This window comes from Ovis aries, chromosome 11 (genome assembly GCF_016772045.2).
Source record: "Ovis aries strain OAR_USU_Benz2616 breed Rambouillet chromosome 11, ARS-UI_Ramb_v3.0, whole genome shotgun sequence".
In the NCBI taxonomy this organism is placed as follows: Eukaryota; Metazoa; Chordata; class Mammalia; order Artiodactyla; family Bovidae; genus Ovis; species Ovis aries.
This window is the reverse complement of record NC_056064.1, coordinates 51,515,632-51,539,994: the sequence shown is the minus strand read 5'-3', so window position 1 is coordinate 51,539,994 and position 24,363 is coordinate 51,515,632. Positions and strand designations below refer to the sequence as shown.

The 24,363-nt window shown below is 50.7% G+C and overlaps 1 protein-coding gene across 9 annotated transcripts in view; it reads left to right on the top strand.

The window, feature by feature from the left end:
* The window catches only part of ENDOV (endonuclease V), a 103,344-nt gene that overhangs the window by 66,031 nt on the left and 12,950 nt on the right, over window positions 1–24,363 (top strand). For 4 of the 9 annotated variants that reach the window (XR_009595619.1, XR_006061390.2, XM_060395794.1 and 1 more), the window contains one exon: window positions 14,055–14,148. Coding sequence is in view for 6 of the 9 variants with exons in the window: in XM_060395794.1 (XP_060251777.1) it covers window positions 14,055–14,109 (55 nt within the window). In the remaining 3 variants the exon portion in view is untranslated. Of the gene's footprint in view, window positions 1–5,437; window positions 5,487–14,054; window positions 20,116–24,363 lie in introns of those variants that run through there. The other 5 variants (XM_060395795.1, XM_027974248.3, XR_009595620.1 and 2 more) reach the window with 4 other exon arrangements.

Below are 24,363 nucleotides of genomic sequence, written 5' to 3'. Positions count from 1 at the left end.
AGGACCAGCTGCATCGGCTGACAGTGACGCCAGCAGGTCCCCTGGTCCCCTGAGCCAGTCAAAGCTGGGCCTTAGTCATGACTGTCCCTGAGGCTCCAAGGTGGGGGCAACATCCCAGGGAGGATTGTGTGGCATGCTTCCTGTCCCCTCCTGGTCACCCCATCAATCTCTAGTGGGGTGCAAAGGCAGTGTCTTTTCTCCCCCCTTTGGCTGCATCATGCAAGATGTCAGATCTTAGTTCCTTGACCAGGGATTGAACCTGTGCCTAACAGATTCTTGCAGAGTGAGGAAGTACAGCCGGGAGCATACCTTTCACCTCTCGGGTCTTAACTCTCATGGCGGCCGCTGCTTGGTGTCAGGGCTGCACAGGCTGCGGCCAGCTCCCTGTTCCCCACCACCAGCCCCTCCAGGCAGCCAGGAAGCCTTCACCTCCTTGTGGCCCTGAGGCTCCTTTCTGCTCTGCACACTCTCACATACACGTGGTAAGTGGGGAATGAGCCACACTGCACCTCACTAAAGAGTCAATGATAAGACCCTTCTTCTGCCCCTGGGGGATGGTCTTGGGTGGTTCGTAAGCCTCCCAGGAGTTCCCCCAGGATTGGGCACCTGGTGCTCACAACAGTGGCCAACTCTATCACTCCTCCCCACACTCCTGCCCCCCACTTCCCAGAGAAACCATCTACCAGCCTCAGACTCTGCCTTTGGGAGAGCCCTGCTGACCCAGGTGCATCTGGGGAGCACCCAGCAGGGCCCCCACCCAGGCAGGGGATCGAGGAGGGCCTTCCCAAAAGAGTATCGATTAAGCTGAGCTCTGAAGCAGGAGTGAAAGTTGTCTTGGCAAAGAGGTATTCTTGGTGAGGAGAGGCAGCACATGCAAGATGTTTGGGGATTGCAAGATCAGAGCATGGGTTGCTGGCGGGGGGCGGACATGGAGTGCAGCAGGGCCTTCTTCGTTGGATGCACTAAAGGGCTGAGATTGCCCTGGGGCATGGGGAGTCACAGAATGGTTTAGAGCAGGTGACAATTCTTTAAAAACTGAAATCGAGTTGATTTATAGTGTTGTGTTAGTTTCAAATGTATAGCAAAGTGATTCAACTGTATATATAACATATATACAACATATATGTTGTTACAAATATTGCATAGAGTTCTGTGTGCTGTACAGTAGGTCCTTGTTGCTTATCTGTTTTATGTAGAGTAGTGCGTGTCTGTTAATCCCAACCTCCTAATTTGTCCCTCCCCTACCCTTTCCCCTTTGGGATCCATGAGTTTGTTTTCTGTGTTTGTGAGTCAATTTCTGTTTTGTAAATAAGTTCATTTGTATCATTTATTTAGATTTCACATGTAAGTGGTGTATCGTGTATCTTGTCTTTCTCTGACTTATTTCACTTTGTGTGATAAACTCTAGGTCCATCCATGTTGCTGTGAATGGCATTATTTCATTCTTTATTACGGCTGAGTAGTAGTTCATTGTATATGTATAGACCACATTTCCTTTATCCATGTATCTATTGATGAGCATTTAGGTTGCTTCCATGGCTTGGCTGATGTAAACAGTGCTGGTGTGAACATTGAGGTGCATGTTTTTAATTCAAATTAGGTTTTTCTCCAGGTACATGCCCAGGAGTGGAATTGCTGGATCATGTGGCAATTCCATGTTTAGCTTTTTTTCTTTGGCCACACTGAGTGGCATGCTGAATCTTAGTTCCCCAACCAGGGATCGAACCTCTACCCCTTGCAATGAAAGTGGGGAGTCTTAACCACTGGACTGTCAGGGAAGTCTCTATTTTTAGCTTTTAAGGGATCCTTCATACTGTTCTCCATAGTAGCTGCACCAATTTACATTCCCACCAAGAGTGTAGGAGGGTGCAGGTGACTATTTTAGAAAGCTTCTTCTGGCCACTCAGTGGAGAATAGATCTAGCACTGGCAATGGAGCAAACCGGAAGACCATTTCGGAGGCTGCCCTGGTGACCAGGTGGGATGATAGCTGTGAACAGTGTGGAGGCAGGGAGAACACCTAAAATTATGCCATGCGTGGAAGCAGCATCCGTTCTATGTGAAGTCCAACACTGGCCGTGTTTGGTTCTTGGCCTCCTTGGCTGCCCTGGGTGGTTTCTCAGGGGCCCCCGCAGCCTGGCCTCCCCTCTGCAAGCCTCTGACACAGCCCTGCTGCCCCCTCCTGTCTCCTTATCCCTCAGATCCGTCTGGGGACATTCCCAACAGTCATGTTTAGGGGGCTTTTCCCGGCTCCTACCAGCTGTCTCAGAACCCCTGGCCTTTAAACAGAAGTGGAGGGAGATCAGTGCTGCCTGCTTGTGCCGTCACGGACGCGCCCCTTAGTGGCCAGCCAGGATGCAGGCTGATCCTCTAGTCTTGAACCTAAGGCAAGTCACTCCGTCTCTGGAGTCTCAGTTTCTTCATCTATGAAAGAGGGATGTTCTGTGCCTCCCCGGAAACCATGTTAAGAGCACAGAGCGGACCAGTGGTGGACCAGCACTGGGACTGGTGTGGAGGGTCTGGGGGTTCAAGAAGGGAGCTCCTGTCCAGGGTGTGGGCTCCTCCCCCAAGCCCACCCCGCAGTCTTCTCTGACCATAGGTGACCAGACACCCAGGGAGGCTCTTGCAGGCCCAGCTCCACCAGCCTGGAGGGGTCGACCAGGCTGCTTGGTCCAGCCACATGCTCTCCAGGTCCTGGGCAGGCTGTCCATGCCCTGCAGAAGGGGCCCCTCATCAGAGCTGGACCAGGCACAGCTGGGAGAGTATCAGAGCAGGACCGAGACCTAGTCACTGGGAAGCCCACCTTCTGATGGCCAGACTCAGGCCCCGCTGCCTGGGCAGCTGTCATCCCAGGTGGGGGGCATCATATCCGACCTCCCTCTGAATGTGCCCAGCCCTGCTGCCCCTTTAAATGAGGGGTTGCCCGGGAGCACTGGGTGGAGGAGCTCAGAGCCTGCTTTGAAGACGTGAGCTGCATTTTGCTGCAGTGTGTGGCTGGCAGGCCTTGGTGCTCCCTGGCAGGGCCTCTCCAACCCCCCCTACTCTCTGTCTCGCACGAGCACACACTCCCTCTCCTTCTCCTCCATCCTTTTATCTCGGCCTCACACTCATAGTATCTGGGTCTGTAAAGTCACCACTTCCTTCCCGTGACTGCCATTTATAGCTGGCAGTAATGAAAGGCGCCTGTTTTACACTCGCTGGGCCCCAGCAGCACTACAGAGACACGGATCCCTTTGTTGCAAATAATTAATTTGGTTCCATATTGCATAACATCCTAAAAAGCTTTCCAGGGCAAGCTCCCGCCGGCCGGACACTGTGATCTCATCAATATTGCATGGCATCAGGCACTACTGTATGCGGTTTCATTAAAAATTTAATTTGTGGTTTAAATCTGCAGTGTTCCCTTTAAAAGGACGTAAAGGGAGGGAGAGGCTTCAGGTTGGGGCTGAGCAGATCTGGGGGGGAAGGGGGAATCCCAAGCTCCGGGAGAGGGAGGGGGCCTTCCCAGGGCGGGAGCAGTGGGCCCCTCTCTGACTGGCTGCTGGCCAGGGCTGCTGCTGCTGCTGCTGGAGGGAGGGTGACTGGACCATTCATAGAAATTATTTCTCCAAAGCTTGTACTGTTTCCCTTTCTATAATCAGCCCTGGGGAAAGGGCAGCTCCCAGGAACCCAGACACTGGAGGAGGGCTGAGGTGGCGATGGGGGAGGCTTTCCCTGGAGACCCTGGGCCCCTCCAGACCAGAGTTGCCACCCCACCCTGAACTCGGGGCTGTGTGGCCTCCTGCAAGTTATCTCTGCTGTCTGAACTCTGGTCACCCCCGCTGCCCCATAAAGTCATTGCCGTGATTTCCTGAGAATGAGTGAAGGACTTCCTAGATCTGAGTCAGCACTTCTCACCATCACCCCCCCTGTTGCCATGGGGCAGGTGGCTCCTAGTGACAGGGTCGCAGTCCACAGAACCCCTGCTGAGAATCACAAGTGTCTGAAAGGCCACCATAAGTCTTATTTCTTTGTCTGGACCTCACTCCCTCCCAGAGAGGACCTGAGTGATGCCCCCTGCCTTACAGCTTGTAGACTGGGATTTTGTTTCTGATGAGGGGCTTCACTGGGAAGTGAGGGGGACAGTTTTGCTCTTTCCAGGGAGGGAGGAGGGGCTCCTGAGAGCTCTGGTTCTTGTGGGGGAGGGGAGAGACGTGACCTGGGGAGGGGGAGCAAGCACAGATGGGCCAGAAGAGACTCCTGGGCAACCTCCTAACCCTGCCCAAGGGAGCCTGTCTGAGAGCACTTCAGACCTGCTCGCCCAGAGAGGCTGCTGATTGTCTCGTGTGTCTCGGAAGGCAGGGATTTGTGCATCCGGGGCTATCTTCTGACATTGTTCCAGAGTGATTAAGTTAAGCCTCCTGGGGCCAGCTGGAGAGAGAGGACACGTTGCTTTGTAAACCTGATTTGCTGCCGTAGCATTTACAGTGTGCCCGGGGTGCACCCACAGTGCCCTCCTCTCTCGCACATGTGGGTTTCACCACCCACATATACACATCATGTGTTCAGGACACGACTTGTCACCACTCACTTCAGTGCACAGGTCTGTGTCCAATTGTGGTGGGCTTACAGTGAATCCTCAATGTCCCAAATGCCCACACAAGGCACAACTACAGCCTGCTGGAAGACTTGTCCTGAAGGGGTCCGTTTCCCTGGGCAATAGCCACAGGTACCATGGGGGCTAGAGCAGGGGTCTAAATGTCTGAGATATGAAGGCTTCCTAAGAAGAGGTCCAGAGCCAGCGCTGACCAGGATCCCTAGACCCTGTGGGGCCTTTGCATTGCCTGGGGTACCTTTCTACATCCCTGGGGAAATAGGACAAGGGAAATGTGGTTTTCAAAGAACCTGTGAGCTTGGATGATGGTGTGATGAGATCCACGGGCCATATAGCTGGGCAGCTGAGGGTCCCCCAGGGAGGGAAGATCTGCTGGGGCCAGGGGCTGCATCCAGATAGAAAAGCGTGGCTGCCATCGCCACACAGATAGAAAAAGAACAGACAGTTCCTTCCTGGCAGGCCTGCGATGCGTTAGAAAGCACACATTTGGTAATGGAGCAGCTTGGCCTGGCTACAGCCTGGGAATAGGACCCAAGCTCTCGGCATGCTGTTTTCTTTGCCTGTTTCCCAGACAGTCCGTGAGCACTGACTTGGAGCACACTCTAGACACTACTGGATGGTGGGAAGATAGAGATGGCTTGAGCAACATGCCTGGGCCAGAGCTGGCTCCTCTGCTCAGCTGCTGTGGGACCTCGAACAGGTGACTTCACCTCTCTGGGCTGTGTTAAGAGTTAAATTGGACAAGCCCCATAAAGCTCTTAGAATGGTGCTAGTCTGCAGAAATAACTTGGTAAAACTTAGTAAATGCTGACTATGATTGTTTTTTGTCTTTCTCTCCCTCAAGATGCTCAGGTACTAGTAATACCATAAGGGAATGAAGGAGGGGCTGAACCATGGATCCCGGAGTAGGGGGCTCCTACCAAGACACAGAAAAGGAAGGAAAGTGGGCCTCTGAGTCACACGTCAAGTTGGGCCCCTGCACAACAGCTCTCTCTCTCTCTCTACCTTTTAAATTCTTAAATTTAAATTTTAAAATGTTTTAAATTGTGGTAATACATATATAACTTAAAAATTTACCTTTGTAACCATTTTAAAGCATGCAGTTCAGTGGTCTTAAGTACCTTCACCTTGTTGTGCAACCCTCTCCAGGCATCTTTCATCTTTCCAAACTGAAACTCTGCCCCCTGAAACTCTACTCTCTATCCCTCCTCCCTGCAGGCCCGAGTACCCATCATTCCATTCTCTGTCTTCCTGAATTTGACTCCTTTAAGGACCTCATAAGTGAAATCATGCATATTAGTGCTGTCGCCACTGACTTATTTCACTGAGCATGATGTCCTCAACGTCCTTCCGTGTTGTATGGGGGTCAGAACGTCGCTCCTTTTCGAGGCTGAGTTCTATTCTGTTGCGTGAATGGACTGCATTTGGTTTATTCACTCACCTGATGATGGACAGGTGGGTTGCTTTCACCATTTGGTGATTGGGGTGGTGCTGCTATAAAGGTGGGTGTACCAAATAAATAAATAAATAAATAAAGGTGGGTGTACAGATATCTCTCTCTCCTGGACCCTGCCTTCACTGATTTTATATATATACACCCAGAAGTGGGAATGGGTAGATCATATGGTCCCCACCCCTCACTACAAATGCAGGAACTGAAGCCACACAGAGGAGCTCAGATGCTCGCCCAGGGACCCAGCGTCCCCACCCCCCAACCCCAGGCCTCCAGCTCCCCTGTGGCCTATCCCCAGGTCTCCTGGAAGGGCCTCTGGAGGAGGCGGGCTGGGATGGACACACTGGAGAAGAGTGGTCACTGTCGCCACAGGAAGGGCAGCATCACAGGGGTCCCACGGGGAGGGGGCCGGGACGGCATGTGGATCTTCACCAACCAGCCTTGACTGAGTGTGACGCCTTCCAGCGCTGGGAAGGCAGCCGTGAAGCTTGACAAAGTCTCCCAAGGGGAGAGAGAGACAAGGAGCCAGGCAGCAGTAGGGTCACGGGAGGGCAGGCTCTGGTCCCTTCCGCATGAGGGCCTGTCACCAAGGCATGGGGGAGTGCCCTCTGCCCCTGGCCACCTCCTCAGCTTCTGTTAAACCTTGGAGATCGCCCAGTCTGCCACATGGGAAGTCTGGATGGTTCTCCATGGCTTGGACGGGGGCTCAGCAGGAAGGGGTTTCTGTGGCTGTGCCTCTCTGTCCCAGGGGACTACTCAGCTCTTTGGGGTCAGCAGAACCACCTGGGCTTGGTGGAGATGCCAGGCTCTGCCCTCCGCAGGGCTAGTCCGGTTAGCCTAGTGAGGCCAGGGACCAGCCCCAGGGCTTCTTCAGTTTCTTGATAAGGACTGAAGGGCTCCTCGCTTCCCAGGGAACCCCAGTGCTAACAAATGACTCTGGTGCCCGTTCTTGGCCTGTTGTCCAAGTAGTTCCATTTCTTTCTACAGGGGACACCACACTGACCCCTGCGGCTGGAGGCCTGCTGCTATCAATGAACTGAGCCTGAGCGTGGCTTCAGCCCGGGGCATTGCAGAACCCCCACATCCCCTTTTCTTGTCCCCCCAGCACAGCGACTGGAGGCAATAGGAGGCCTGATGACCTGTGGGGGACATCCCTTGGGATGTAAAAAGAAAGGACACTTGTCATCTGTAGCGACTGGCACACCAGCATGTTTTGACTGTGGCATGACCTAGCGGCCTCCTAGTCCCGTGTCCTGACGGATGAGTTGACCAAGGGGTCAGCCCAGTTTCCCTGGGTCTGCCCATGCTTCATTCTCCTGGTTTCTGTTTTCCTTTAAGGAAACTTATACCTGTCTAAAAAATACCTTTTTTGTTTAACTTGACCCCGGTTAAGTTAAACTTTGCTCTTTGCAACCAGCATCCTGCCCGGTGGAGGATGCTGTTTCAGCTGTTACAAACCAACTTATCATGGGATGTGGGCAAGGCAGTTGGGAGGAGTGGAGGGGGCCTGGGTTTCAGACACAGATGAGGGTCACTGGAGAAAGAGGTAGTATGGTTGTGTATATGTTGGAAAGATCACTGAAGGAACTTTCCTACCTCTGAAGGGTGCAGCTGAACAGTTAGTAACATAGCTTTGCCTACACATACCACCCCACCCCAGAAGCCTGGGTTTGGATCCTACTGCTTCCCAGGTGACACTAGTGGTAAATAACCTACCTGCCAGTGCAGGAGACGTAAGAGATATGGGTTCAGTCCCTGGGTTGGGAAGATCCTCTGGAGGAGGGCATGGCAACCCACTCCAATATTCTTGCCTGGAGAGTCCCATGGACAGAGGAGCCTGGCAGGCTACAGTCCAGGGGGTGCAAAGAATCAGACATGACGGAAGTGACTTAGCACGCACTTACGCAGTGATGACCAACTGTGGTCCTTGCTCAAGTTTACCTCTCTGAACACCAATAAGCACATCTGAAATATGGTGATAACAAGACATGGGATTGTTGGGAAGATGGCAGGAAAGGAAATGAATGAAGCCCCTGGCACAGTGTCTGGACATAACAGATTCTCAATACGCTGTCATAGTACCATCCATCAAGGCCAAGGGTGGCATGCAGCAGCTGCAACCCAGAAAGTCAGGCTGCACCTCCTCTTCGCCAACTGCGAGCCCTCGGCCCCAGCTGCCCACTTGCACCCCTCCCTCCACGAAGGAGCCGACTGTTCTCCCCAACCCACCCTCGAGGACAGAGCTGAGTGCCAGCTGCAGGCTCCAGGGTTCCTATGGCTGGGATCCAGGCTTCTCTTACTGTCGTTAAAGTGTTTTGCTGCTGGGAAGCCTCAAGCATCTCCATGAAGGGACATAAATAAAGGCAATAACTTGGCCATTAGGAAGTTTCGCCTGGTGTGTCCACCCCAGAGCGCCCTGGCACGCTCGCCAGGGAGTACAGGGGCAGGAGAGAAGCCTCTCGTGTGCTCCGTTTCTGGGTCAGGTACCTCTTATTCTCCAGGCTGCCAACGGAATGGGGGATGGGTGTAGACAATGTACCCCGACTCAGGATGGCATGGGAGGGTCGTGGGGCCAGCCAGCCCCAGGAGGGAGCATAGTAAGCATGGTGAGGCAGGCCAGAGGGTGCTGCTCTGCGGGGCCCTCCTTCCTCCCCGAGCTGCACATGGAACCTAGAGATGGGCGTATGGCTCAGAACCCAGAGCTGGGGGTTGGGGCAGGCAGCGCACTCTGGTGGCTCTGGGGATGGGCTTTGGCACCAGGCCAGCGTGGGTGCAAGTCCTGTTCCTGTGCACTGTCTGTGCAGGTCCCACCAACTTGATAAACCGGGGTGTAGTCTCCGGGGTGTAGAATAGAGACAGTGATGCTCTCCACTCCCGGGAGCTGAGCCTAGAGTCACCAGCTCTTGTGGGGGTTGACATGCATGCAGCCCTGGATTGTCCCATGCAGGCGTTTTGGGGTGAGGCCCAGCTAGCTGCCCATGGGGTCTCTCCATCTCCCACTCTAATGTGAGGAGATGCCAGGACCCTGCTGGCAGGGGTGTGTGGGGGCGGAAATCTGACCTTGGGTCAAAGGTGAGACTGAGTAGTGGCTGGTGGCAGAGCGCCCCAGGAGGGAGTCCTGCTGTTCCAGAGTGGTGGAGGTTGAGGGTGGGATGCTGGCCACAGTTAGAGGTGGGGGTGGGATGACTGGGGGCCCAGAACCCAAACTGAATTAATCGAACCCAACAGGCTTGGGTCAGAGAGGGCTCAGAGGGTACCTAGACTACTTCTCAGTTTTTATTTGACTGTTGAGAGCTTCCACCCCCACCCAACCCAGGCTTCTGTCTTCTCTTCTTTAAAAATGGTGATGGCACATCTTCATTTATTAATTTTTTGCTTAATAACACTTAAAAAAACCCTAGATGCCCATGAGAAATAATTCACACTCTGTGGACAGTTGTCAAGGCTTGCTGGATGTGCCCGAGTGGCCCTGAATCTATGCCAGCTCCCTGGTATTTCCTGGAGCCAGGGAGCCTGGGAGCAGGGTGGGAGGATTCGGGGCTGCAAAGCTGAAAGGGAGCAGAAGGTGGGACATGGGAGGGGGAAGGTGAGGTGGTCACTAGGGTGCTGGGGGACCATCCCAGAATGCAGGCTGGAGAGCGAGGCCAGCCTGAGCTGGGTGATGTCCTGGCATCTGTGGGTTCAGTCCAGCTGAGAGCTCCACAGGAGCAAGAGCAGAAGAGGGCAAGGGGCAGAACGGGGCAGAGCAGGATGCAGGGCAGCTGAGGAGGTCCCCAGGATGGGGCAGGTGTCTCCCCACCAACCCTCCAGGGAAGCAGTAGGTTGGGGTTCTGTGTTTTCCTCCCTCTGCCCCCCACTCTCTGCTGGGGAGTTGGGGCCCTGGGTGACCGAGGTGACCTGTCCTGGGATCTGTGTCAGGATGCAGGCCAAGGTGAGCTGAGTGAGCCAAGGCCAGAACTGCTCTGACCTAGTGACCTTCCCAGCGGTCCCTTCATAGCAGGAGTGGTAATTGGGTTTTACATGGGGCCCTCTGGCACTGACCTAGTTGTCCCGGTTCTTGCCTTCTTCTGTCCCTCTGCGTTCACCCCTGATATTCTTTAAACCCCAGGCATTGTGCCTTTCCCTGTCTGGCTCTCATCCTCCCCTCTGATTCCACTGGGCAAAGTCAGGCTGCAGCAGGGATTCGGGGCGTCTGTCACAGCCTGTGCTTCTCAAGGGCACCCCACTCTGGGCCCACCTCTGGGAATGAGACAAGTGAGGCTCTGGGTCTGCACGCTGGACAGCTGAGCAGGAGGTGATGGCCTGAGCGTCACCCCGTTTGGGGCCTCTTCTCTGACACTGGGTCCCCATGTGTGTGAGGAAGGACAGAAAGGTTGGGGACCAGTTCCTCACCGGGAAGTGGCATCAATAATGCAAAGTGCACAGGCTCAACTGAAATAACCTGGGTCGGGCACAAGGCCTGGCATCTGTCTCCATTTCTCTTCCTCTCTCATCACTTCCTCACCCACAGAATGGAGGTCTTGACATCCCAGTGAGAGCCCTGTGCCCCCAGGGACTGTGCGTCCACTACCAGACACTGACCGTCTGCAGTGGTGCTGGGGTAGCACATATGCAAGCACCTTCTGTGACTAGAACACCTCTGGGGGGGAATGTTCTTGGGTTCCCCATTCACAGATGAGAGCACTGAGGCTCTGAATGACAAAGGGACTGGCCCAGGGTAAAGAGTTGGTCCTGGTGGACTCAGGATTCCAGCTTGGTGACCCACCCCCAGCCCCTGCGTGTCACCCCTGCTCATGATGTTCAGCAACTCTGGGGAGACCTGGGGGAATGGAGGGCCAGAAGCTCATCCTGCAGTGGATCACCACCCTGGCACACTCACCAGCCCCATGAATTGCCAAGCACATCCTGGTCTGGGTTCTGGCAGGCTGCTGCTTGTTTTTCGAGACTCATCGGCATGGGGCTGCCAGGAAAGCAGGCACCTGTCTCTAATGGGGATGTTTACCTGGCTCTGCACACTGAGGGGGCATGTTCCTCGATTCCTACAGGGCCAAACCCCTGTGAGAGGGAGCCTCGAGAGAGTTGGCTGAGAGTGCAGATGGCTTTGGGTTCAAAACGGGCCAAAGCTTTCACCAGCTCCTGCGAACAGTTCCCTAAACGTGGAGGTTTGACTGAAATCAGGCAGGCGACATCAGCTGCCCCCACCTCCACCCCCTGGAATTCCCCCATTGCCCTCCCCCAGACTTCCCTCCTCTGATTCCAGATTCACCTCTGCCTGGTCCCCCAGCTCCTGCAAGCTGCCAAGCATGAAGCCTGCCCTCCGAGGCTGGATGAATAATAGAACTGAAATCACCCCTAGTTAAAAATAGATACTCTTCTTAATAAATATTTTATATACTGTCTTTAGGATATACAGATCCCCTGTCTGCGGAGTTAAAGCAAACCCTGTTATCGAACCCTGCCTTGGCAGGCCCCAGCATCCCTCCAGCCATGGCTGCTGACTGCGATCTACCCCCTCTTCGGTGACATCTGCTGAAAATAACCCACACCAGTAAGGACAGCACGTCCAGCCAGGAGCAGCCTGGGAATTCTTGGATGGGCTAGTCACTTATGAATTTTATGGGGGCAAATCAGTTATCTGACGCCCCTGGTTAGTGAGGCTCGAAGTTCAGAAAAGTCAAAACCAAGTTCTCATGTTCCAGCTGTACAGAAGGACTCCCCTCGGTGAGCAGAAGCTGGGGGGCTTCTGGGGACAGCCTCAGGGAGGAAGAGAAAATTCCAGGTGGGGAGGAGGAAGTAGTTTAAAGCACTGGCCCATTTCAGAAAACTTTGCAAATGCAGTACAGCCTTGAAGGTCTGCATTAATTAGGACACAGCATGATCTAGATACAGTGAATGGATCTGAATAATCTGCTGAAACAGGTTCTAATCTTGACCGCCCCCTCCCGCCATGAGCTTCCCATGGGAGACAGGGGCCGGCAGGAAATGCTGGGGTCTGCCCTGCTCGGACATGACTGAGCGATTTCACTTTCACTTTTCACTTTCGCTTTTCACTTTCATGCATTGGAGAAGGAAATGACAACCCACTCCAGTGTTCTTGCCTGGAGAATCCCAGGGACAGGGGAGCCTGGCGGGCTGCTGTCTATGGGGTCGCACAGAGTCGAACATGACTGAAGTGACTCAGCAGCAGCAGCAGCAGCAGCAGCAGCAGCAGCAGCAGCAGCAGCAGCAGCAGCAGCAGCAGCAGAGCAGCCCCGCACGCAGACCACTTCAAAGTAACCCCTACTCTGCAGGCCCCTAGAAAATGGTTGATTTCCTTATTCAACAGGGCAGGAGACTGGATATTGAAGGGGCAGAATATGCTGGTGCTGGCTCGGATGAACCAAATGGGTTTGGGGCCCATGTCTCAGTGTTGGTCTCTCTCCCTGGACTGGCAGCTCCTTACCCCATCTGGTTTACTTGGACTGAGCACAGAGGCCCTTCCCTGTGAGGCCTCCCTGCCCTGAGGATGGACCTCTCTCCCTTGTGCCCAGCTTGCTTTGAGGATATTTTAGTTTAGCACTTAGCACCCTGATGAACGGGTAGACGGATGGGTGGGTTGATGAATAGTAGAAGGCTGGCTGAATAGGTGGATGGCTGGATGAATGGTGGGTGACTGAGTGGTGGATGGTTGGATGGGTGGATGAATAGATATATGAGTGGTTAGATGGTTTGTTATTCTTGTTCAGTCACTCAGTCATGTCCGACTCTTTGCAACCCCATGGACTGCAGCAGACCAGGCTTCCCTGTCTTTCACCATCTCCTGGAGTTTGCTCAAACTCATGTCCATTGAGTCGGTGATGCCATCCAACCATCTTGTCCTCTGTTGTTCCCTTCTCCTCCTGTCTTCAATCTTTCCCAGCACCCAGGTCTTTTCTAATGAGTTGGCTCTTTGCATCAAGTGGCCACAGTATTGAAACTTCAGCTTCAGCATCAGTCCCTCCAATGAATATTCAGGGTTGATTTCCTTTAGGATTGACTGGTTTGATGGATGGATGGATGGATGGAAAGATGTATGGGTACATAGATAGGTGGATAGTTGGAGAGATGGATACATAGATAGATGGATAGGTATGTGGATGGATGGGTGGAGGATGAGTGGATGGATGCATGGATAGGCGGATGGATAGATGGATGGGTGGATGGATAAATGGTAGATGGATGAGGGTATGTGTGCATGGATGGTGGATGGGTTTATAAATAGATGCATGACTGGGAAAAGCTATCTTATATCAAAGCGGATTCATGTTCAAAAAGCCACCACCTTATATCAAAGATTTCCAAGGGGAATTGACCACAGAATAAAAATTACTCCAGGGTTGATCATGTAGCTGGTAATGTACTTTAATTCTTCTCTACTCCTGTTGCTTTCTATCCTTTTCTTCCCAGTTCCTGGATTATTGGCTGGAAAGGCAGGGCTTGGGAAGCAAGGAGGGGTGGGATAACTCAGATCTGCAGAGGACAGACAGAGCTCAAGGACCTGATGCTAGGCTCTCCCACATGGCCCACCTGGAGACCTTGAGAAAAGGGGCTGCCCCTCCACTGTCAGTGAGCCAGGGCACTTTAGGACAGATTTCCCTTGAACATAACATGCTGGAATGTCGGGCAATCAGAACTCAGCACCACCTGGGCTCATGTTGGGTGGAGCTTTGTGGGGGATAAAAATAAGTTTAAAAAAATCCAATTATTTCAATAGAAATCATTTCTTTGAAAATCCATGCCACTATGTCTACACTTGTTTTGCCTTTTCTTTTTTTTTTTAAATTTTGGAAGGTACAGGAGAAGAAAGTCATGAAATCTTTTCATTTCTCTGTGATTGAGCAAACTCTTAAAATATTAAACTGTTGCTTAATAATTGATTAAAACTAATCTCAGCGGGAGCCAATCACCCATTTGGCAGAACCTCTTTAAGCTTTTAGGGGCTTTCAGCTCCCCGTGGCCGCCTAACCTTTCTCTTGTCTGGTTCATTCAGGTCTCAGCAAATGGCTTGCCTCTTGTGGATCATGACATCACGATGCCTCTATTGAGCTGTGGGATGGCTGACTGAGGCTGGATTCAAAAAAAAGGTAAAGTCCTAGAAATGCTGTGTCTGAAGAGGCAAGGGGGAGGAGGGATGTCAGAAATAATGGTACTGTGGATTTCCAAGATGCAGAAGCAGAATCAGAGGTAAGGCTGTGTGGCCTTCAAAGCTACTTAAGTTGTCTGTGACTTAAGTTTTTCTGCAGAACAACAATTATGCTGACCTCTCTGTTTTTCATGGGGACACTAGAAGTGTTGAGTAGAATGCTTTAGGACGTGGATTCATCAGACTGTCCTGATCCAAGCCTTCCCCATTGGTTACTTCATATGTGACCTTGGATGAGTTTCTTAGCTTCTCTGTGCCTCAGTTTCCTCAGATGTAGAATGGGGGTACATATGGTTCAGTGGCTGGTGAACCCTGGTGGTTCAGTGGCTGCGACTCCGCACTCCGAGTACAGCGGGACCAGGTTTGATTCCTGGCCAGGGAACTAGATCCTACATACAGGAACTAAGAGTCTGAATGCCACAACAAAAGATCCCACTTCCCGAAATGAAAATACAAGACCCTGTGTGCTGCAACTAAAACCTCGTGCAGCCAAATAAATAAATAAATATTAAGAAAAAATGGGGGTAAGCATAGAAATGCCCTCCTGAGCAGATTAGGTAAGACAGTCTTAGCATTTGCCAGGGCTGAGAAAGAGCTCCACTGTGTTCACTATGCTGATTTTAAAACAAGTGCTTTGAATTCTGAAAGAGAAAGGGCCCTTATGAGAACAGCCAAAGTCCGCCAAACTAAGCACAGTCTGATATGTGCACACCCATGTTCATGGCAGCATTACTCAGAACAGCCAAAAGGTAGAAGCAACCCAAGGTAAACAAAATATGGTGTGTCCACACAACAGAATATTATTCAGTCTTAAAAATGAAGGAAATTCTAACATATGCTACAATGTAGATGAACCTTAAAGGCATTATGCTAAATGAAATAAGCCAGACCCAAGAGGACAAATACCCTATGATACCCTATGATTCTCCTTGTATGAGGCCCTTAGGGTGGCCAAATTCACAGAGGCACAGTAGAATAGTGGATGCCTGGGGCTGGGGAAGGGGCAGTGGGGAGGCAGTGTTTAATGGGGACAGAGTTTCAGCATGGGAAGATGAAGGTCTGGAGATGGATGGTGGTGATGTGAATGTACTCAAGGCCACTGAACTGTATACTTTAAATGGTTAATATGGTCAATTTTATGTTATGTGAATTTTACTGCAATGAAAAGTAACAACTAAAAACATCACTAAGCACTCTGGCCTCCCACCCTGAGTGTGTCACCCCTAGTTGGGACCAGGTTCATTTACTGTCTGTGGATGGTGCTCATATATGCATGGGTGGGGCAGGGTCCTTTCACGAGAGCTCAGCAGGGACTGCCCCCTCCCCCACCTTCTGGATCATCCACAGACGAGGTGAGAGAAGCTTCAGGTCCCCACAGCTGGATGAGCCAACCTCACCTTTCTGTGTTGTTGTTGGGAGTAGAAATGAATCTGTCTGTTTGGAAGGGGCTCCTTGGGAGGGTGGAGCCCTCAAAGACGTGGCCAGGCTGGAGCCTCCGAGGAGTGGAGCTGGAGTTTGAACCCTGCCTGGTCCTAACTTAGCCTCATGCTCATTCTCTTGGGCCAGCCAGGCTTGGTAGCATGGTCACTTGATGGGGGAATTCAGTACAGGAGGACAGAGACAGGGCCTGGACCCCACCCCTGAGAATCCCCTGTCACCGGAGAACACAGGCAACAATGATGACAGTGCTTTTTGAGATGCTGTTAACAATAATATGAATTCCTGCTGCCTTCCTAGAATTTAGGGCTTAGAAACTACTTCCACATGGTTGATTTGTGTTTTATTTCCTGCAGTCTGCCGGCCCTATCCCTCTCTACAGACTTCTTCTATTTTATCTATCTTTTTTTTTTTTTTTTTTTGCATTTCTTTTCCATGGGGATGGTCTTGATCCCTGTCTCCTGTACAAAGTCACGAACCTCTGTCCGTAGTTCATCAGGCACTCTATCTATCAGATCTAGTCCCTTAAATCTAGTTCTTACTTTCACTGTATAAGCATAAGGGATTTGATTTAGGTCATACCTGAATGGTCTAGTGGTTTTCCCTACTTTCTTCAATTTCAGTCTGAATTTGGCAATAAGGAGCTCATGATCTGAGCCACAGTCAGCTTCTGGTCTTGTTTTTGCTGACTGTATAGAGCTTCTCCATCTTTGGCTGCAAAGAATTTAATCAATCTGATTTCCATGTTGACCATTTGATGAAGTCCATGTGTAGAGTCTTCTCTTGTGTTGTTGGAAGAGGGTGTCTGGGGAGGCCTTACAAATAGCTGTGAAAAGAAGAGAAGCGAAAAGCAAAGGAGAAAAGGAAAGATATAAGCATCTGAATGCAGAGTTCCAAAAGAATAGCAAGGAGAGATAAGAAAGCCTTCCTCAGTAATCAATACAAAGAAATAGAGAAAAACAGCAGAATGGGAAAGACTAGAGATCTCTTCAAGAAAATTAGAGACACCAAGGGAACATTTCATGAAAAGATGGGCTCAATAAAGGACAGAAATGGTATGGACCTAACAGAAGCAGAAGATATTAAGAAGAGGTGGCAAGAATACACAGAAGACCTGTACAAAAAAGATCTTCATGACCCAGATAATCATCATGGTGTGATCACTCACCTAGAGCCAGACATCCTGGAATGTGAAGTCAAGTGGGCCTTAGAAAGCATCACTATGAACAAAGCTAGTGGAGGTGATGGAATTCCAGTTGAGCTATTTCAAATCCTGAAAGATGATGCTGTGAAAGTGCTGCACTCAATATGCCAGCAAATTTGGAAAACTCAGCAGTGGCCACAGGACTGGAAAAGGTCAGTTTTCATTCCAGTCCCAAAGAAGGGCAATGCCAAAGAATGCTCAAACTACCGCACAATTGCACGCATCTCGCACGCTAGTAAAGTAATACTGAAAATTCTCCAAGCCAGGCTTCAGCAATATGTGAACCGTGAACTTCCAGATGTTCAAGTTGGTTTTAGAAAAGGCAGAGGAACCAGAGATCAAATTGCCAACATCCCCTGGATCATGGAAAAAGCAAGAGAGTTCCAGAAAAATATCTACTTCTTCTTTATTGACTAGGCCAAAACCTTTGACTGCGTGGATCACAACAAATTGTGGAAAATTCTGAAAGAGATGGGAATACAGACCACCTGACCTGCCTCTTGAGAAACCTATATGCAGGTCAGGAAGCAATAGTTAGAACTGGACATGGAACAACAGACTGGTTCCAAATAGGAAAAGGAGTACGTCAAGGCTGTATATTGTCACCCTGCTTATTTAACTTCTCTGCAGAGTGCATCATGAGAAATGCTGGGCTGGAAGAAGCACAAGCTGGAATCAAGATTGCCAGAAGTATCAATAACCTCAGATATACAGATGACACCACCCTTATGGCAGAAAGTGAAGAGGAACTAAAAAGCCTCTTGATGAAAGTGAAAGAGGAGAATGAAAAAGTTGGCTTAAAGCTCAACATTCAGAAAACGAAGATCATGGCATCCGGTCCCATCACTTCATGGGAAATAGATGGGGAAACAGTGTCAGACTTTATTTTTTTGGACTCCAAAATCACTGCAGATGGTGACTGCAGCCATGAAATTAAAAGACCCTTATTCCTTGGAAGAAAAGTTATGCAACCTAGATAGCATATTGAAAAGCAGAGACATTCCTTTGCCAACAAAGGTCGGTCTAGTCAAGGCTATGGTTTTCCAGTGGTCATGTATGGATGTGAGAGTTGGACTGTGAAGAAAGCTGAGCGCTGAAGAATTGATGCTTTTGAACTGTGGTGTTGGAGAAGACTCTTCAGAGTCCCTTGGACTGCAAGGAGATCCAACCAGTCCATTCTGAAGGAGATCGGCCCTGGGATTTCTTTGGAAGGAATGATGCTAAAGCTGAAACTCCAGTACTTTGGCCACCTCATGCGAAGAGTTGACTCATTGGAAAAGACTCTGATGCTGGGAGGGATTGGGGGCAGGAGGAGAAGGGGACGACAGAGGATGAAATGGCTGGATGGCATCACCGACTCGATGGACTTGAGTTTGAGTGAACTCTAGGAGATGGTGATGGACAGGGAGGCCTGGTGTGCTGCGATTCATGGGGTCGCAAAGAGTCAGACATGACTGAGCAACAGAACTGAACTGATCTATTTATTTATTTTGGCCACATTGCACGACTTGCCACATCTTTTTCAGCAGTCCCCTAGTTTCCCGACCAGGGATTGAATCCATACCAGTGAAAATGCCAAGTTCTAACTACTGGACCGCTACAGAACTCCCAGCACTTCTCCATTTAAAATGGCCAAGGTGGGACTTCCTTGGTGGCCCAGTGGTTAAGACTGTGCTCTCATTGCAGGGGGCCCAGGTTTGATCCCTCGTCAGGGAACTGGATCCTGCGTGCTGCAACTATTAATAAAAGATCTGCCTGCAGGAAATCAGGGTTGGGGGAATATGTTGGGAGGGACGCCCAGCACTGAGTCACACACAGACTCAGCAGCAGCTGAAAGGTCCTCAACCGTGCAAAACTAGGCTCGAAGGTCAGGCTTCCTCATTTTCTTTTCTTCTTCTATCACTCATGCATTCTTTTGAAAAATCAAATTAAAAAGGAAAAAAAAAAACCCCTCAGTTCAGAGAGGTTTATAAAGAACCCTCCTCCTGTTCCTCCTTTCTCAGCCCTGAAGGCAAGCAGTTTTAACTGTTTCATTTTTAATTATACAGCGGTCGTCTCCATGAGCCTAAATAAAACACTCATATGCCGTTTCTTGATTTATCTGCTTTAGAGCTTATCTGCTGTGCTGGGCGAGGCTTCCCCACTGATAGCACCTGGCCCCCTCCCCACTTTCATGAGGTTCCCCCACTCACTTTCTGACTTTGTATTCTGTGCTCGGAGCTGTCTCAGTTGCGGGCTTCCACAGCCTCTCTGTCCTCCTGATGAGAAGGGGAGTGCTGGCCTGTCTTCCTGGTACACCCTTGATTCCAAGCCCTGCTCCAGTTTTCACTGCCCTTGTTGGTGGTCTTTCATTCCATTGCAAGGCAGTAACTGTCTGACGTCTCCGGCTTTGGCCCCAGAGCGATGCTCTGCATTTGGAAACGTGTGCACGTGAATGTGCAGTGGGGCAGAGCCTGGCTCCTTGTCTTTGAGTTTCTGCGGCTCTGGATCCCTCGCAGGACTGCTCACCTGGGCTCTGTCACCCCGCTGGAGGTTCAGAATCGCTCCTTGTTTTCATTTGCATTTATTGGGCCAGACCTTTCTTATAGGCAGTGCATTTTCTCCTGCATCCGGATTGCTTATTCCTTCCTTTCTGGGGAGAAGTTCCTGCCCTGAGCCCCTCTCATCCCTGTTGCCCTCTGTGTGTGGCTTGGGCTTTGTCTATTCTCTTCAAGGCTCAACTCAGGGGCTCTACACTTGGACCAGAACTTCCTGGCACAGACTTTGTCATTCCTGGATTTCTCATATCCTTTGTTTTTGCCGAGGCATCTCAGGTTTGCTCTGGAGTCGTTGTCTCACTTTGGTACCTTGGGCTTTCTTGTCCATGCTGAGCATTTTGTTTCAGTGAAGTGGAATGTCTGTTTATGGGTGAGACCAGCGAGGCTGGTGTGGAGTGGACATGGGTGGAATTTGAGGATGCAGGTTGTGCAGCAGGGCAGCTGCCCAGAGCCCTGAAGGCCAGCATCATGATGGTGACTAGGGGCCACCAACACCCAGAGACCATAAGGCCTACATTCCAGATGGGGAAGCTGAGACTGAGGGGGCAAGTGGCTTGTCCATGGTCTCACAGCAAGTTGGTGGACAGAACCCAGATCCTGTGAGCCAAGAATCCAGGTGCCTCCACTGGACCACGGCTGTTTTGGTTAGAGGCACACAGGAGATCGGGCTTTCTAAGCACTCTGGCCAGTCTGTAAAGCCATCCCAAGGGGGCTTGGGACCCAGGTCACAGACACCTCTGCTCCTTGGTGCCAACCCTCCTTCCTTGGCTCTGCCCTGTTCCATCCACAACTGCCCTTCCTAGCAAGGTCATGCCCTGAGGTTTCAGAACAAACACAACCTCTGGGACTATTTGACTAGAAAATACAGGCCAGAAATCCACCACGGGACCTTTACACTGAAGAGATTTTGTTGTCTCCAACAATCCAGTTTGACAACTGACTAGAGATCCGAGCCTCCACTTGTGTGGGAGGAAGGCTATGGGCTGGAGCCATTTGCAAAGGGGCTGCTGGCCTTTGGGGGCTGGTGGGCAGACTTGAGGGCCAGCTTCGAGGGGACTCAGCCTCATTTTGTGACCTGGACCTGCTGTCTCCTTTACACATCAGGCACTTTCCTACAGGCTGCCCCCTGGGGTCCACTTTTAATATTGAATCCCAGAACTTTAGTACAGAGTGGCCTTCCATCTTGTCCCTCTATTATAGAGGCAGGGAACAGGCGGTCCACATGGGACTGGGCCAGGCCACTCAGTGACTTTCTGGGGGAGCTTGTTTAGGGCAGGATGGTTGTACTAGTCGGGGTCCTCCAGAGGAAGAGAACCAGTAGGATGTAGATACAGCGAGAGGGTGTAGGGGTGTGTGAGGAGGAGAGAGGGGAAAGATTATTTTAAGAAATTGCTTGCTGAGATTGTGGGGCTGGCCCATCTCAAGTCTGCAAGGCGCTGGACATTCCAGCAGGAGTTGATGTAGAAGTCTTGAGCCCAAGGCAGCGTGGAGGCAAACTTCCTTCCTCTTCTGGGAACCTCAGTTTGTTCTCTTAATGTCTTCAACTGATTTGAGGAGGCTCACTCACACTAGGAAGGGTCTTCTATAGCTACTTTACTCAAAATATACTGAGTTAAATGTTAATATCATCTGAAAAGTACCTTTATAGCAACATCTAGATGGTGTTTCAGAGAAGGCAATGACAACCCACTCCAGTACTCTTGCCTGGGAAATCCCATGGATGGAGGAGCCTGGTGGGCTGCAGTCCATGGGGTCACAAAGAGTCGGAGACAACTGAGCGACTTCACTTTCACTTTTCACTTTCATGCACTGGAGAAGGAAATGGCAACCCACTCCAGTGTTCTTGCCTGGAGAATCCCAGGGACGGGGGAGCCTGATGGGCTGCCGTCTATGAGGTCCCACAGAGTCGAACACAACTGAAGCGACTTAGAAGCAGCAGCAGCAGAAGGTGTTTAACCAGACAACTGGGCACCATGGCCCAGCAAAGCTGACACAGAAAATTTAACAATTGCAATGGTGCTGTGATCAAACCTGTCAATCCTAAAGGAAATCAACCCTGAATATTCATTGGAAGGACTGATGCTGAAACTGAAGCTCCAGTACTTTGGCCACCTGATGCAAAGAGCTGACTCATTGGAAAAGACCCTGATGCTGGGACAGATTGAGGGCAGGAGGAGAAGGAGGGTGACAGAGGATGAGATGGTTGTATGGCATCACCGACTCAATGGACATGAGTTTGAGCAAACTCTGGGAAGTAGTGAAGGACAGGGAAGCCTGGCATGCTGCAGTCCTTAGGGTCACAAAGAGTTGGACAGAACAACAACAACCTCACTGGTGCGGTGAGGGACATTTGGCATCTCTGGTCCCTGCCTACTCAGTGCCATAGTGTCCCCAGACTTATGACAACCAAAGACAAGTCCCCTCTCTACTTCTGTGTGAGTCCTAGGTCAGGGGTGGGAGGAGGATCCTGTGAAAATCTCTCAGGGAATAGTAGTAAGAGAGCCAGAAGTCCTCTGGGATCCTCAGGCCAGTGACTCAGTCAGTCACGAAGCTCCGTGAGCATCTAGCTTTTCTAGCTCAGCTGGGGGTTAAATGTCTTGAGCCTAGCTCAAGGTAGGAATGCCTCCTTCCCCATGTCTTCAAGAGCACAGGGTGGTTCCTGAACCCACAGCAGGCCTCCTGCAGAATCCCACTTCCCCTGTGTCTGATTCTCTGACCATCACTCCAGGCCCCCAGCCATGACTAAACAGCCACAATAGTAGCCTTGGAAACCAGCCCAGAAGTCAGAGATATCTGTAATAATTAGAGATCATTTGGGGTCCAGCTCCCGGGGACATTCTGTGGTTAAAATAGAGCTGTTTCATTTCATCCCCAACTGTGGGATGGTGATATTAGGAATTCTAATGCGTCTGAGTCCCTGCTGACCCCCAGCTCCTGTCCTTTAGGAAGTCTGATGTCTGCAACTCAGAGACGGCGAGGCCAATGGGGGGCCTGCTGCTTAACCCTTGATATTTACCAACTTTGCTCAGTTCACCAGTCCCCAGTCCCAAATTTGCTAAGGTAAATGCTATGCCCTTTTCATAGAGCTGTCATGCATCAAAACTGCCACTGTGTCCCCCCAGTCCTGTCCCCAGTGAGCCCTGCAGCAGGCAGCTGCCAGCACGTTGGGGGGTGCTCTGAGGACAAGCCTGTGACAGTCACACCCCCTTTCTTTCCCAGTCTAGCTTGACTGCCTTGGTCCAGAGTCCCAAACAAGTCCAGTGATGGTTCTGCATCCTCACGTACACCCAGGAAAGGTGAACACTTGACCCTCCAGCCTTGGTTGTTGGGGTCCAGCTGGACAACAGCTGGAGTGGGGAGGAAGAGGAGACAGGGTCATTGGCACAGGTATTTCAGCCCCTCCTGTGTGACCAGATGCTCCTGTCCCCCTCTGACCTGGACCGCCCTCACCACCTCCTGCCCCACCCAAAGGGGAGGGAAAGGGATCTCTTCTGAGATAGGGAAAGAAGACAGGAGGTCCAGGACTACAGAGACCAAGTGACCCTCAAGTTACAGAGACCATAATAAGCCACTGTGGATGGAGAGTTTTTATACGTCGGCATCAGGCTCTTTGTGTAGACTGTCTCACATTATCTCCCCTCCTTGTGATCACGCAAGCCCATGTCCATCTTTAATACAAGGTTTAAAAAGGTTTTTAATATAAGGTTTAAATGGGCTTCCCTGATAGCTCAGTTGGTAAAGAATCTGCCTGCAGTGCAAGAGACCCCAGTTCAATTCCTGGGTTAGGAAGATCCTCTGGAAAAGGGATAGGCTACCCACTCTAGTATTCTTGGGCTTCCGTTGTGGCTCAACTGGTAAAGAATCCGCCTGCAATGCGGGAGATGTGGGTTCAATCCCTGGGCTGGGAAGATCCCCTGGAGAAGGGAAAGGGTACCCACTCCAGTATTCTGGCCTGGAGAATTCCATGGACGGTCCATGGAGTCACACAGTCGGACACGACTAACCGACTTTCCCTTTCACTTTAAATAGATTAAAACCCACTTCAAATGTCTGTTTCTAAATTCAGTCATACCAGGACACAGTTCGCATAGGTGTTTCATGCTAGTCTTTGTGCATTATTTTCTTTTTGTGAAGAAATATCTTTTTTCATCATATGATTTGGTTATCACTGCAGTAGGTATTTGAGTGCGTATTAGTTACCCATTTTTACTGATGTGGGGGATTATAGGTCTAAGACACGAGTACCTGCCCTCCATAAGTTCACAGTCTTGTAGGAGGTACAGGTGTGATAATATATGTAGTGTGCAGCCCTGTCTAAAGTGAGATGGCTTGTTGACCAAGTCTCTGCTGTTCTGAATCCTGCCTCCCAAACACTCAGTGCTTTTTCCTCAAGAGGATTCAGTAAGTCATGGATTGTACCAACGAGTTCTCCTATAAGCATTTACTAGGCTGTAGAAAAGATTTTCTTTTGAACAATTCTTTTCATTTGTATAATTCTATAGGGGTAGCCCAAGGATTTTGTAATATATCATCCAATTTTTTTTTCTCATAACAACCTTATGGAATGGGTCGAAAAAAAACTACCCTCACCCCACTTTACAAAGAAGGGAAATTACAAGGCTACTGAGATAGGTTCTGAGCAAGAACATCTGCTCCTTGGCTAGAGATTCATTTATTCATCTATTCATCCATCCACCCAGCCATCTATCCTCCCAGTCATCTATCCACCCATCTATCCACCCACTCACTCATCCACCCATCCATCATCTACCCACCAATCACCCAGTCATCCACCCATCCTTTGCCAGGCCCTAGGGCTCACTGCTGGAGGATAAAGGTGGCTCCAGCTCTCAAAGAACTCCCAGTCTGGAAGGTTGTCTGAATCCTATAGGCTATGGGGGTAGCTTATGTTCTCCTCAACATTTCAGGATGAGCTTCTTCCCTCACGAACAATCTGGGGACAAGCAAAGGCACCTGG